Source organism: Marmota monax, unplaced genomic scaffold (genome assembly GCF_021218885.2).
Source record: "Marmota monax isolate L192 unplaced genomic scaffold, Marmota_monax_Labrador192_F-V1.1 WCK01_AAM20220418_F8-fsc00036, whole genome shotgun sequence".
Classification (NCBI taxonomy): Eukaryota; Metazoa; Chordata; class Mammalia; order Rodentia; family Sciuridae; genus Marmota; species Marmota monax.
Genome location: NW_026694491.1, coordinates 4302766 through 4316480, shown reverse-complemented (window position 1 = coordinate 4316480; position 13715 = coordinate 4302766). Strand labels below are relative to the sequence as shown.

The 13715-nt window shown below is 42.1% G+C and overlaps 1 protein-coding gene across 1 annotated transcript in view; it reads right to left on the bottom strand.

The window, feature by feature from the left end:
- The window catches only part of Ccdc38 (coiled-coil domain containing 38), a 40395-nt gene extending 33954 nt beyond the window's left edge, over positions 1-6441 (bottom strand). Inside the window, exon 1 of the mRNA XM_046419277.2 lies at positions 6402-6441. Coding sequence (XP_046275233.1) covers positions 6402-6441 — 40 coding nt within the window. The remainder of the gene's footprint in view (positions 1-6401) is intronic.
- Positions 6442-13715: the final 7274 nt, after the last annotated feature.

The following is a 13715-nucleotide window of genomic DNA, read 5'->3' as shown; positions in this document are numbered from 1 at the left end:
GCTCCTACCAAATGGGGTAGAGTGAGTGGGATGCAGGAGTCTCTAAGAGAGTGGAATGCAGACAGAAATTGCCTCCCTGAGCTGGAATTGGACATGAAGGGCCCAGATCTCTTGGGCAAGATCCCCAGATCCTCTGTTTCCCATGGCACCAAGCACACGGGCTTGGGGAATGAGTTGATGAAACAGAGAGACCTTGCTGGGTAAGGTGGTTGCGCAACTATGATCCCAAAGACTCTAGAGGCTGAGGCAGGAGGATTGCAAGTTCAATGACAGCTTCAGCAACTTAGAGAGGTCCTAGTAAGACCCTTTCTCAAAAGAGACATTAAAAAGGGTTAGAGACCTGGCTCAATGGTTGAGCACCCGTGGGTTCAATCCCCAGTTCCAAAAAATAAAAACAGGCATTTAGCAGAATCATGAGATCATATTTTGAGATGAATATACTATTTCTTCCTATCATACAGGCACAACTACTGTTACCCTTGCCCCACCACTCCCGTTGGGAAGAGCCTCAGTCCAAATTAGATTGTCTTAGAAAAAAAGTCAGATGTTAACAAGTGCTGGTGAGGATATGGAGAAACTGGACCCTCAAATGTAACATGGTGCAGTCATTTCTGTTTTTTTTTTTTTCGTGTAGAGGGTATTAGGGATTGAATTCAGGGGCACTTGACCACTGAGCCACATCCCCAGCCCTATTTTGTATTTTATTTAGAGACAGGGTCTCACTGAGTTGCGCCTCACTGTTGCTGAGGCTGACTTTGAAATCGTGATCCTCCTGTCTCAGCCTCCAGAGGAGTTGGGATTTACAGGCATGTGCCACTGTGCCCAGCCAGTGCAGTCATTCTGGAACATACTCTAGTAGTTTCTAAGAATGTCAAACAGTTGCCATACACCTCACCAATTCTAACATTAGGTATACACCCGAGAGAAAGGAAAACATGTTGACACAGAAACTTGTATATGAAGCTGGGCACAGTGCTGCATGTCTCTGATTCAATCCCAGAGACTCCAGAGGCTGAGGCAGGAGTATTGCAAGTTCAAGGCCAACCTCAGCAACTCTCAAGGCCCTAAGCAACTTAGCAAGATTCTGTCTCAAAATCAGAAATTTTAAAAAGGGCTGGAGATGTAGCTGAGTGGTAAAATACCTCTGGGTTTAGTCCTTGGTACCAAAAACAAAACAAACAACAAAAAACTTGTACATAAAAGTTTCAAGCAGTATTATTCATAAGAGCCAAAAGATGTAAACAACCCAAGCATCCAACACTGAAAAATGATAAACAAAATGTGGTATATCCATATAATGGGAATATTATTTAGGCTTGAAAAGGGACGAAGTACAACATACACTACAACGGGGATAAACCTTGGAAACATATGTTAAACAAAAGAAGCAGGTACCAAAGAACCACACAGGGTATCTTTCCACCTATGTGAAATGAACAGAAGAGGCACATCCATAGAGAAAGAGATCAGTGTTGCTAGGGATGGCGCAGGGACAGGGGGTAGAATCTGGAGGTCAAAGGATGCAGAGTTTATTTAAGGTGATGAAACATTCTAAAATTGGCCATGGTGATGGCTGCACATACCTATGAAAACACTAAAAACCATGAACTTATATACTTAATGAAAAAGAAGGCTGATCATTAAAAATAGAAAAATCAACTATATCTCTGAATGGAATTTTAGATTTTATTTATTGAATCTGAAAGGGCAAAAACCCTTCCTTCTCTCTCCTTATTTCTATTGCTTGGAGGTGTGATGCTGGGGACAGAAATCTTGGGATTTTAAAAATATCTATTTATGTATTAATTTATTTATTGTGGTGCTGGGGATGGAACCCAGGGGTGTTCTACATCCCCAGCCCTTTTAAAAATTTTATTTCGAGACCAAGTCTTGCTAGTTGCCCAGGCTGTCCTCCAACTTGTAATCCCCCTGCCTCAGTCTCCCTAGTAGCTGGAATGACAGGCTTGCATGATCATACCTGGCTGAAATTCTGATCTTTAAAAACCAAAAACCAAGACCAGGAATGCTGGCAGCTTGGAGTTGATATCTTAAATCAGAGAGAAAAAGAAAGGGTGACCCACCCCTTACTCCATACCCTTTACCCTTCTATCTCTACCTCACCAAGAAAAAAAAAAAAACCTCCAAAACTTCCCAGCAGGCCAAGGACCTATGAAGAACCTCTGGTTCTGGCTCTGAATCACTCTGGTTCCCCAGGAATTCTGGCTTAATTGGTCCAGAACATCAGCTTTGGGATACACTGAGAGGCCCCTAGGTGGCAGTAATGTGCTGTGAACTGGAGCGTCAAAGCTACCTGAGAAATGGCCATTGTCCAAGGGATGCAGTGGAGGCGATGGGAGTGCCTGGGATTGCAGAAGCCCCAACACGCTGGTTTGGTTTTGTTCTGTTTATCAGGGAGAGGGAAAATCACAGAGTGGAGGTCCTGGGTTCAACACAGAGTGTGGCCGGTTCTGGTCACCTGCTGTCCACCCCTCCAGGGAAGGAGGGATCTCCGAGCCTAGAAAACAGGACGCCCTGCACTTGACAGGCAAAGACTGAAGGCAGCTGATAAGTCATCAGCACGGCCCTGATCTACAATCCAAGGTCACGAAGGGACGCATTCAGGAGTAAGTGAAACAGCAGGGCTTTGTAGTCACAAGAGTGGGGAGTGTCCCCCAGTTCCAAGCTGGATGTGGCCAACTTGTTGAGTCATTCTGAGGGTTGGCAGAGAAGTGAAATTAGGTTGAAGACTCAGAGGAGTGTGGCTGGTCCAGCTGGTAGAGGAACTAGCTGGGTGGAGAGTCCTTCCCTCTGGGTGGGGTTCATACCTGGCAAGAGCAGAGGGGCTTGTGGTTTGGCCTTTGGAGGCTCAGGGAGGCTCAGAGAATGTCACAGAAGCACGTGACATTCTAGGCCTTTGTAATCTGTGGAGTAGAGATAACTGAGGGCAGGTCCAGCATCTGGGATTGAGGACAGCAGGAGGAGGAAGGAGAATGGCTAACAGGCTAGAGCCTAGCAGAGGGTGATGAGATTGAGGACACAAGGGAACCTGGAGCTGGGTGGTTTTGATACCTAATTTCATGCGTGTCAGGACTCAGGAGTGCCTAGATCAAACTGTATTTCTGAGTGTGTCTGTGAGAGTGTTTCCAGATGAGATCAGCATTTGAACCAGCAGGGTATCATCCCAGCCATTGAGGGCCTGAGCAGAACGAGAGGCCAAGGAAGGCCCTTTCTTGTCCTTCTCAGGGTTTGAGTTGGCATCTCCTCTTGAACCCAGAATGGGACTGACACCATCAGTTCCCCTGGTTCTCAGGGCTTCAGACTTGGATGGAATTACACCACCAACTCTCCTGGGTTTCCACCTTGCAGATGGCAGATCATGGGACTTAGCATCATCAGTACTTGAGCCAATTTCACCCTAAGTCCATCCAAGATGATTTCATCTCAGGATCCCTGCCTCAATTACTTCTGCAAAGACTCATTTTCTAAATAAGTTCATATTGTCATAGACATATCTTTTGGGGACCACATTCAACCTTCTACATCACCCTATACTCCCAGTGGGCATCAGACTCCAACCTAAGCCACAGCCTCTTACCTTATGGAAAACTGAAAACGACTCAAATGCCCTCAGGGGAGTCAATAAAGGAACTATGGAATATTCACACAATGTGATTCACAGCAGTTAAAATGCATGAACTACAATGTACAATGTAATTTCCAAAAGACAATAGTCTGTAGGCTATCCTTTTAAACAGTTGAAGCCAAAGCAAAAAAAAAAAAATATGTTCTTTAAGATTACAAACAGACAAGATAATAAGAAAACCCCAGTAATAATCTACACAGGAGTCAACATGGTGGTTACCTCAAATGACAGACAACAAGAGATCTGGTGTGTAGGTTTTGTCATGGTGTAATTTACCATTAAGATTCTAGTTTTCAAGGGTTCAGAGGTCCATATTATATTATTAATATATAACTTACTTGATTTAAAAAGAGGGCCATGGGTAACAGGGAACTGGTACCAAATGTGTTAATGCTCATGCTTCCTATTGTGTTATGAGTAATAAAGACCTTTGTGTCTGATCCAAGAGTTTTGTAACTCTTCTTGGCATCCATGAAACTAGATAGCTTAACAACTTGGAAATAGGAGAAACGCTTACACCCTTCACAGTTCTTGACACAGTAATCTAAATTCTTTTTAATAAAAAGGCATCATCCAGAGGCTAAGTGGTAGAGTACTTGCCTAGCACATGCAAGGTGCTGGGTTTGATCCTCAGCACCACATAAAAATAAATAAAGATTGTGTCCAACTACAACTAAAAAAAAATTTTTTTTAAAAAGGCATCATCCAATATATATACTACTCTAGTATTCTGCATCTTATTTTTTCAGTTACCAATACTTAGAAATTCTTTTTATATTAGCACAAATATTATCATCTTATCCAAAAGACAGCTGACTAGCATCTCATTCCCTCATAATATGAACTAATCCCACACCAATGGACATGATAAAACAAAGTCAAAATGTTACAGAGTGGTGAGATAAAACTTTGGGACTTTGCTAACATTCTGCACTGATGCTGTCAAGAACTGAACATGAACCAACTTTCCAATCCTCTGTGGGTCTGGAAAGATCCCAGAGTGAACAGTAAGTCCTTGTGTTATGGTTTAGATACACGGTGTCTCCCAAAAGCTTGCATGTAAGAAAATGCAAGAATTATTCAGAGGGTGGAATGGTTGGATTGTGGGAGTTGTAGGTAATCAATGAATTAATCCATTAATATGGATTAAGTGCGTGGTAACTGTGATAAGGTGGGGAGTGGCTGGAGGAAGTAGGTCACTGGGGGCCCGCCTTTGGGGTTTATTTGTCCCTGGTAAGTGGAGCTCTCTCTGCTTCCTGATGACCACGTCCTGAGCTGCTTTCCTCCACCACACCCTTCTGCCATGATGTTCAGCTTCACTTGGAGCCCTAAGAAATGGAACCTGCTGTCTGGACTGAGACCTCTGAAATTGTGAGGCCCCAGATAAACTTTCCTTCTTCTATGTTGTTCTTGTGAGGTCTTTTGGGCACAGCAATGGAAAAAAAGCTGGCTAAAAGAGCATGGATATGTGAATGCAAACTTCATTGACTCCCTTCAGTTTCCGACACCTGAGTTGCCCACACCTTGCCTTGTCTCCAGCAGTGCTGAGCTACGGGCCCCACCCCATGACTTGAAACCTCATTCTGTCTAGTCTCGTTGGATAACACTTGCTTGGTTTCTAACCTGAACTTGTGTCTGCTGATTTGCACATCTATTCTGCACCTGAATAAAACTGCCTCTTCCTTCATTTTAACCTTATCTATGATTTTTGTTTCATAGACATAATGACTGATCCTAGTCATTTGCTCTTACAAAAAAAAAAAAATACTGCATTGACTATTCTTGTACATACACCTTTAATTATGTGTGCAAATCTACCTGTAGAATTAATTCCAAAAATGGCCCTTCCTAAATTTTTTTAAATTTGATAATGGAGCAGGGGCTACTAGTAGTGTCTCCATATCCACACTCTCTCCTTCTATACAAATATGGTCCTCAATTCTGTCATCCCATATGGGCACCCAGAGTAGAGAGTACTTTTCTCAACCTCCTTTGGACCTAGGAATACCCATATGGCTAAGTTCTAGCCAAGGGGATGTCAGTGAAAGTGGTGGATGTATCTTCTAGGCATGCTCTTTCCTTTCTTATAGGTAGGAATATGGATGTAATGATTGGTGCAGAAGCAGCCAAATTGGGCCAAGAATAAAGCCCAGTCATGAGCTAGAAGGTGAGCTCCTGATGTGAACTTCCCCATGGACCCAGACTCTGTTTACCTGAGAGAGTGTGAAAAACCCCTACCATACATTTAAACCATGGGTTTATATCCATGTTTTGTCATTCACAGTCACACCTATTAATTCTAAATACAGAGTGACAAATGGTCCTCTGTATGGGATGTGTATAGAGTGACAGTTCTCTATAGACATTCTTGGTGTTATCCCATCATTAAACTTGGCCAGAATTATAAGTAAAACAAAATCATTCCTTTTATACTGCTAAATTCTACTGTCTTGTATATTTATAAAGAAGTAGGAGGATCAAGAGAGAAGGGTGGTAAAGGAGAGAAGAGAAGATTTGGTAAAGTTATTTGTGTCCTTTCGTATGACACACAATTGAGTTAATGGTGACAATTTGAGGAACCCCTGATTTGAAGAAATTTTAAAAATCGAAAAGTCAAACAGAGTGTCCTCAGCAGACAGTTTATAAACTCTTTCCACCTTAGGCTCTCGTGCAGCACCCTCCTTTACTCTCCTGGTACCTTATGGAGCCTAACGGGACCAGGCACAAAGGAAGAATTCACTGACTGATTTCCTTTTACCTCCAGAATTCGGTGATGTTGGCAAAACATGTGATGACATTTCGTCTCCTGGACCTGTTCAAAGGAAAGGAGATACATTTTTAAAAATTCTGTGAACATTGTATAAAGGGACTTGATCCAACTGCCAATGACTCTCCAATGACCTTTCTGGCTTTTTAAAAGCAGTGCACACACAGACTCTTTCACCCAGTGATTCCAACCACAGGCACTTACCCCAAGGAAATAATAAAATGACCAGGCAAAAATTATATGCAGTGTCATTCAATAAATAAGAAGTTGAGTTAAGCTATGTCATGCCCCTTACGTGTATATTATATCCACACACAGAAACCCCTGAGAGTTGTTTGAAAAGCTGTGTGCCAGACATGAACAGGAGCCACCTCTGGTTTGGTACAATCTCTGCTTTCATTCTTACTATGTTGAAGTTAGAATTTGGTGATTGAAGAACTCACCTTAGCTGTAGAATTTAAGTCCTGTCAAAACTACAGCAACTAAGTTATCAAGATAAATGTCAACACAGTATTCTTAAAATCCCAACTTACTGCAGGAAAAATCTATGATGGTTGCCATAGTCTTGGCCTCCATAGTAGCATGGTTGGGAGCTTTAATATAGGTGGGACCTAGTGGGGGGGCTTTAGGGCTTTGAGAGCATGCCCCAGAAAGGAACTGTGGGACCCTGGTCTCCTCCTCTTACTCTTGACTTCCTGTCCCTGAGGTGAATTGTTGGGCTCTGCCATACACTGCGACCACAGTGTGCTGCCTTGCTACAGGCTCAAAACAATGGGTCCAATACATCAAAGAATGGAACCTCCAAAACTTGAGCCAAAGTAAGACTTTAACTTTATAAGTTGATTACCTCAGGTATTTTGTTGTAGTGATGGTAAGGTAACATATTGAATGAAATATCAAAATTGTAAAGCAGACATGATCTGACTGTACACTTGTATGCATTGATCTCAACCTATAAGTCTTATCTTTATTTAAATTTTTGTGATATTTTGTTCATCATATATTTTTGTGCTAATTTTTGTGTTGTTTTTGAAATAGTAAATTTAAACATTGCTTATTTTGACTACTGAGTTTTTGTTTCTCTCTTAAAATTTGTGGCTAAGGCAGAGTGTTCCTTGCTTCACCTTAATTCTTATTCTAATTTCTATACTTTTGAGGTATTATTCAAATTTCTCCCTGAGCTTGTGTATCTTTCGACCATGAGAAAAGTTATAAAGATATGTTTATTTGGGGGGAAAAGGATACTCAGGATACTGGGGTTGGGGGTACAGCTGAGGCAGAAGGTTCACAAGTCCAAGGCCAGTATAGGTAACTTAGTAAGATCCTGACTCAAAACAAAACTTAAAAAGTCCTGGCTATGTAGCTCAGTAACACAGCACCTGCCTAGCTCTGTGAGACCCTAGGTTTAATTCCCAGGACCGAAAAAAAATAAGTGTTCCCATGACAATACCATTTAAATTTATGCTTCAGTAATCACAGAGAGCCATATTTAAAAGCCAGCAGTTCCAGAAACACAGCAGCAAGTGATTAAAAACTCAGTCTTTCATGTGGAAAAGCCTGATTTCAAATCTCAGTTTGCATTTACAGATATGTGAGCAAGTACATTTAACATTCAGAATATATATATATATATATTTTGAGTAACTACTCTGGTGTCAAGCATTGTTCTGGCTGTGGGAGACGGGGCAGTGTTTAAAAAGATAAGACAGAAGGACAAAACTGACTGTCCTTAGGCATGTCTTTACTGTTGATTTTAATATCTCAGCATCTCTGAGTTCCTATACCAGAAAATGGAAAGGAGAGTTCCAACAATATCAATGAAGCAATGAATTTTAAACAACCAAGCAGGAAGTCCAGCATATGGAATAACACAGTAAGTGGCATTATGTGCTAATGTTTGCTATTAGCATGTGATTTCACTTCTAGGACTTACAAAGCAAAGAGAAAAAAAGAGAAAAGAATTATGTGAAAGCTTCAAAAAGGTAAAAAATTAAAAACCTACATCTTTGACAACTTTTTCAAATCACTAAAGATTCCCCTCCCCCTCAGGTGTTGTGTTCATTTTAACAAGTACAAAAGAAGGGTTGGTGAAAAATTGATGACAATTTGTTGGTTTAATAAGAATTTGGGCAGCTAATGCTAAAAAGATTTGTAGGTTTTTAAAATTCTATGCTGTGCACTCATCCCAAGATTCTGCTCGCCTCTGTATTGTCATGCTTTTCTTCCTTCCAGTCTTCTATCTATCCACCCTCTCTCCACTCTCATTCTTCTCATCAAAAAAGTCTATCTGCAATGAGCATCTTTATCTATGGCTTCTGGTACCTTTCTGCTCACAAACAAAACAAAACAAAATAAAATAACAAACAAAAATACCAAAGTTCCTATTCCTCTAAGTAAAATGCAAATAGCCCAGATCTGCTCTGATTCCATCTCCTCTGTAATTCATAGGACACATAAATGCAGCCATTTGTGTACTTCTGTACTTCCGGATGAATTAATCTCTCTATTGATTCATGAAGGGTTGGTGGAGAACCAAAGGTAGGGAGAAGAAGATAACCAGCTATTCTTAGGAAGAAACAATAAAGTTCCTTTTCCAACCACCAAAAAGTTGAAGACAGGTTTGCTGTGTAAAATAACAAAGCATGATGACTACATAAAGGCTCGGTACCCAAAGAGAACTGAATTACTCACAAAATGCCTGAAAACTCACATCTTAAATACATGTTCAAATCCAAAGAGCTCAGAAATATCAGCTGGAGTGAGCTGGTTGTGGTGATGCACACCTGTAATTCCAGTCACTCAGGAGGCTGGAGAGAGGAGGATCGAGTTCAAGGCCAGCCTCAGCAAATTAGTGAAGTGCTGTCTGAAAATTTAAAAATTTAGGGCTGGGGTTGTGGCTCTGTGGCAGAGCACTTGCTTTGCATGTGTGATGCACTGGGTTCGATTCTCAGCACCGCATATAAATAAATGAATAAAATAAAGACCCATCAACAACTAAAAGCATTCAAATTTAAAAGGGCTGTGGAAGTAGCTCTGTGATAAAGCACCCATGGATTCAATCCCCAGTGCCAATACGTACATATGTACATACATACATAGTGGTGGAGTGTTATTGTAAGCCATCTTTTAATTTTAATATTAATTTTTTTCAGTGCTTGGGATTGAACCCAGGGGTGATCAACCACAAAGCTACATCCATAGCCCTTTCTAAGACAGGCTGTTACTAATTTTCTGGCCTCAAATTTGCAATCTTCATGCCTCAGCCTCCCCAGTAGCTAGGATTATAGGTGCGTGCCTCTGCACCCAGCTAAAACATTAATTTTAGACATGGCACAGATGTGTGGTAAGTACTCTGTAATTAATAAGAGAGTTTAAAGGGTGGAATATGCCTGGCATGATTTCGGAGCCCAAAGGAGGCCAGTGCTTAAACATAGTGACCAGATACAGTGATATTGATAGAGCCAGAGAGAGAAGTTCCTAGAGGGTGTGGCAGGTCACTTCTTCATGGAATGGAGAATCTCTCTGACCATTGAGCTGAGAAGAGACGATATAAGGCGATGAGGGTAACACAAGGAGACCTATTAAGGGGCTCCTGCCATTGGAAGTCAAGAAATAATAGGGTCCCTTGGACAATAGCAGAGGTGGGGAGAAGTGGTCTGATAGATGTATTCTGAAAGGACAGTCCACAGGATTGGCTAATGGTTTGGATGTGGGGTATGAAATAAAGGGATGAGGTAAGAAGCCTGGAGTTGCCATCAATGGTGACAGAGAACACGGTGGGGGAGGGGATGGTTGGGAAGATCAGAGGTTCAGTTTGGAGCACAGAAAATTTGAGCTATTTATTAGATAGACAAAGGGACATAGGAGTACAAAATAGTGTTTTTCCAAATGAACACCCTCCTGGTTAATTTAACCAACCCTTACATTCCCCTGATAGTTATGAATCATATCTGTTCAGTGAGTTGAGTTTTTTGAAGAATGGTCTCACAGGGACAACAGAATGACAAGTGGAAAGCCCCTGGCCTTAGAGGGCAGGCAGGGTGACTCCTGCCCCTGGCTCTCACAGCACTTTCTCTTAGGCCTAATGCATCTCTTCTGCCAAATGTAGATCACAATAAGTTTCTTATAGGATCGTTGCAATTTTCAAATACCGTGGGCTAATGGGGAAATGATCACTTACACTTTTTTTAAACTGGACACTGTCTAAATCTGTCCTCTTTCTAGTCCACTCTGACTTGTGAATAACCACCAGCATTTGACAAGAGTAAGGGGGTCTAACTGACAACTAGCTTTCATGAAACACCCTGAATCCAAATTCTTAAAATTTGGAGGACTCTACTGCAACATCAGTGCAAATTTGGGGGAGCTGGTCCACATGGGTGCAGATTCTTAACATTCCAAACTAGGGAAGTCAGGGAGAAGGACTGGGGTTTTATAAGGTCCAGTCCTAAAGTGGTAGGCCAGTCCTAAATATCGTTAACAATAACACTGTCTCCTAGATACTATTGAAGGCAGTTTGTGTTTGGTTTTCGCAACCCTGCCTACAACCCAGTGTAAATGGATTTCCAGACTCGACTTGAGATGGAAGGCTGGGGTGTATTTCCCACATCCCTATAAGGGATGACTGGTTCTCTCAGACCCAATACCTTTCACACTTTTTTCCCCACCTCCTCCCCGCCCACCTTGGACAAATACTGTGAACTGTGTCCTTGGATGGTGTGGGGACATCACAGCTAGCAGTTTTTTGTTTACCCCAAAGCCAGGAGCCACTAGGTCCTTGGCCTGAAGCCTGACCTGCCTCTTCTGATTAGGTCAGGGCAGAACATAAGGATGAGGAAATGACTTTCAGCCTGACCTCTAAGTCTCGGCTGGCGTCAAGTTTATTGTTTTGTGCAGACTTTTCTGTTGACATTTTTGGACTGCCCCTTTTGCAAACTGAAAAAAAAAATAACTAGAGGTCAATGAGGGAGGAGGAATAGGGGAAGGGAGGTCACCAATATGAGCCAGGAGATGTGAAAATTACATATAAACTAAGAAGTGCTATAGGGATGCTGGTTATTACTAAGGAAACTTCTGATCTCCTTATCCTTTTATAACACTGAACAGTATGCAAGGAGACAAATTGCGCTGATCCCTCCTGCTTGTGCAAACCTCTTGTTTGCAGGTGCTTCCCAGGTAATGTTTTCTATCTGAGCTGTCAATCAGAGGCAGTCAGTTCACCCACAAGCACCAATGCTCATGAAAAAGAAGTATAAATTCTTTAGACTTGCCTGGAACTTGTAAGCTTTCAGTATAGTACGTGGTGTGTTCTGTGCATCAGGAGAGGAACTAGTACTACTGGCTGAAATCTAGTCCTTAACTGACAAACAGCAGGACTGAGATAAACTACTAATAATAATAACACCTGTTACTTGTTCAGAGTGAGGCACTAGGCTAAGTGATTTACATTTTATTTTACTTAAAGCTCAAACAAATCCATAAACTGGAAATAATTATTCCTACGGTAAGGATGAAAAAAAAAGCCAGAAATTTAGGAAAATATTAAGGAACGTCCCTCAGATCAAGCAGATCATAAGTAACAGTAATGGGAATATGACAAGTTTATTGAACCCCAAATCCTTCTATTTTTTCTGTATTTTTACCCTGTATAATTGCATGAATCTGCAAATATGCCTGAAATTGCAAAATCAAATTAACAAATTAAGATATTAAATGAAAATTAAAGTCCTATGCAAAAATTAAATAATATAAAATTTTATAATACAAAAAATTCTTTTAAATTTTTATAGTATTTTTATAAAATTTTTCTATGACTTAGTGACTTTATTTCTATTCCCCACTGTTGTCTTTTTTTAATATTTATTTTTTATTTTTAGGTGGACACAATATCTTTATTTTATTTTTATGTGGTGTTGAGGATGGAACAAAGCACTCCACGCATGCCAGGCGAGCACACTACTGCTTGAGCCACATCCCCAGCCCCCCACTGTTAGTCTTTTTAAGACTGTGTATACACACCCCACACACATCTCTGTTTGTGTATCTGAGCTAATTTGTGGGTAATCTTAGGATGCTTCCCCCTTTTAGAATCTCTTTCACTCACATTGTCTATGTAACTCCTTTCCAATTTCTTTCTTTCTCTTTCTTACCTTATCTCTGTCACTTATAGGCCCTAGCATAATGCTAAAGTATATTTTTATTGTGTTCATGAAAAGGAGTTTTTGCTGTTTTTAATTTTAGGATGGCTTTAAAATGACACGAAATTAACTTCCTTTTATATTTTGCGTTTTACAGGTGTGGTCTGCTTTTTGGTGTGTTATTTGTGTTCACATTTGTCTTCTTTTTGATTGTAAATCTTTGCTGCACAGGGGAAGTGTCTTTCTTGTCTTCTTACATTCCACAAGATCTAACAAAGACTTTCTAATAAAAATGTACTGCATGAACCAAATAAAGTAATTAAGAATCAAAACCTAGTGCCTGTCAGTGTTTTCCTAGCAATTGATGGGCCGGAAGAGACGGGGGCGAGAATAACACACCATCTTACTGAAACTGACTCGATTCTGTCTCCAACCTTGACCGGGCAGACCCCACTAGATACCGTTGACGTGGGGCAGAGCGGACACCGAGCTCAAACCTGTCTTACCTCAGCGACTCCGAACCCAGGAACCGCTTCAATTTATCCTTCAGGAAGGCGTTGGGGACAAGGTGGCCAGAGGTGCCAGTCGATTGTCTAAATCTCGGCTCTATCCTGCCCCGCCCCGGTGCGCCTTCATCTTGGGAACCTAGAGCAGAACTGGCCAACCGAAAAGAGCGCTGCACCGGCCACCCTGCTTCGTGACCGCGCGGACCCCTGAGCAGCTCCGCCACCGCATCCCCCTCCTCCCCACTCCCAGGCTCCCCTTTCCTTTGCCCGTGGCCCTCCGCGGCCCCAGCCCCCTGTGCAGAGTTTCCCGCCGATTTTGTCCCCTCCTGGGGCTCCAGCCCCAGGTTCCCATCTTAGCCCCTTGGGCACAGCGTCCCACCATGCTGTCCCCTCTGGGGATCTAGCCCCGAGTTCCCACACCTGCTCCTGGACAAAAGTTTCCCACGCACCCTAAACCCTTCCAGGGGCTCTATCCCCAGGTTCTTGCTCCTGTCCCTGGGCCAGGTTTCCCCCGCTTGCGTACCCTCCGGGCGCCCGCACCCTTGAGGGGACACCCTTAGTACCAGCGATTGATGCGTCCCGCCCCATCTGCAGGTGACAGACTTCAGTGTCCTTACGTGAAAAGTAGGGACATAAGATCTACCTTATTTACCCAAAACGTG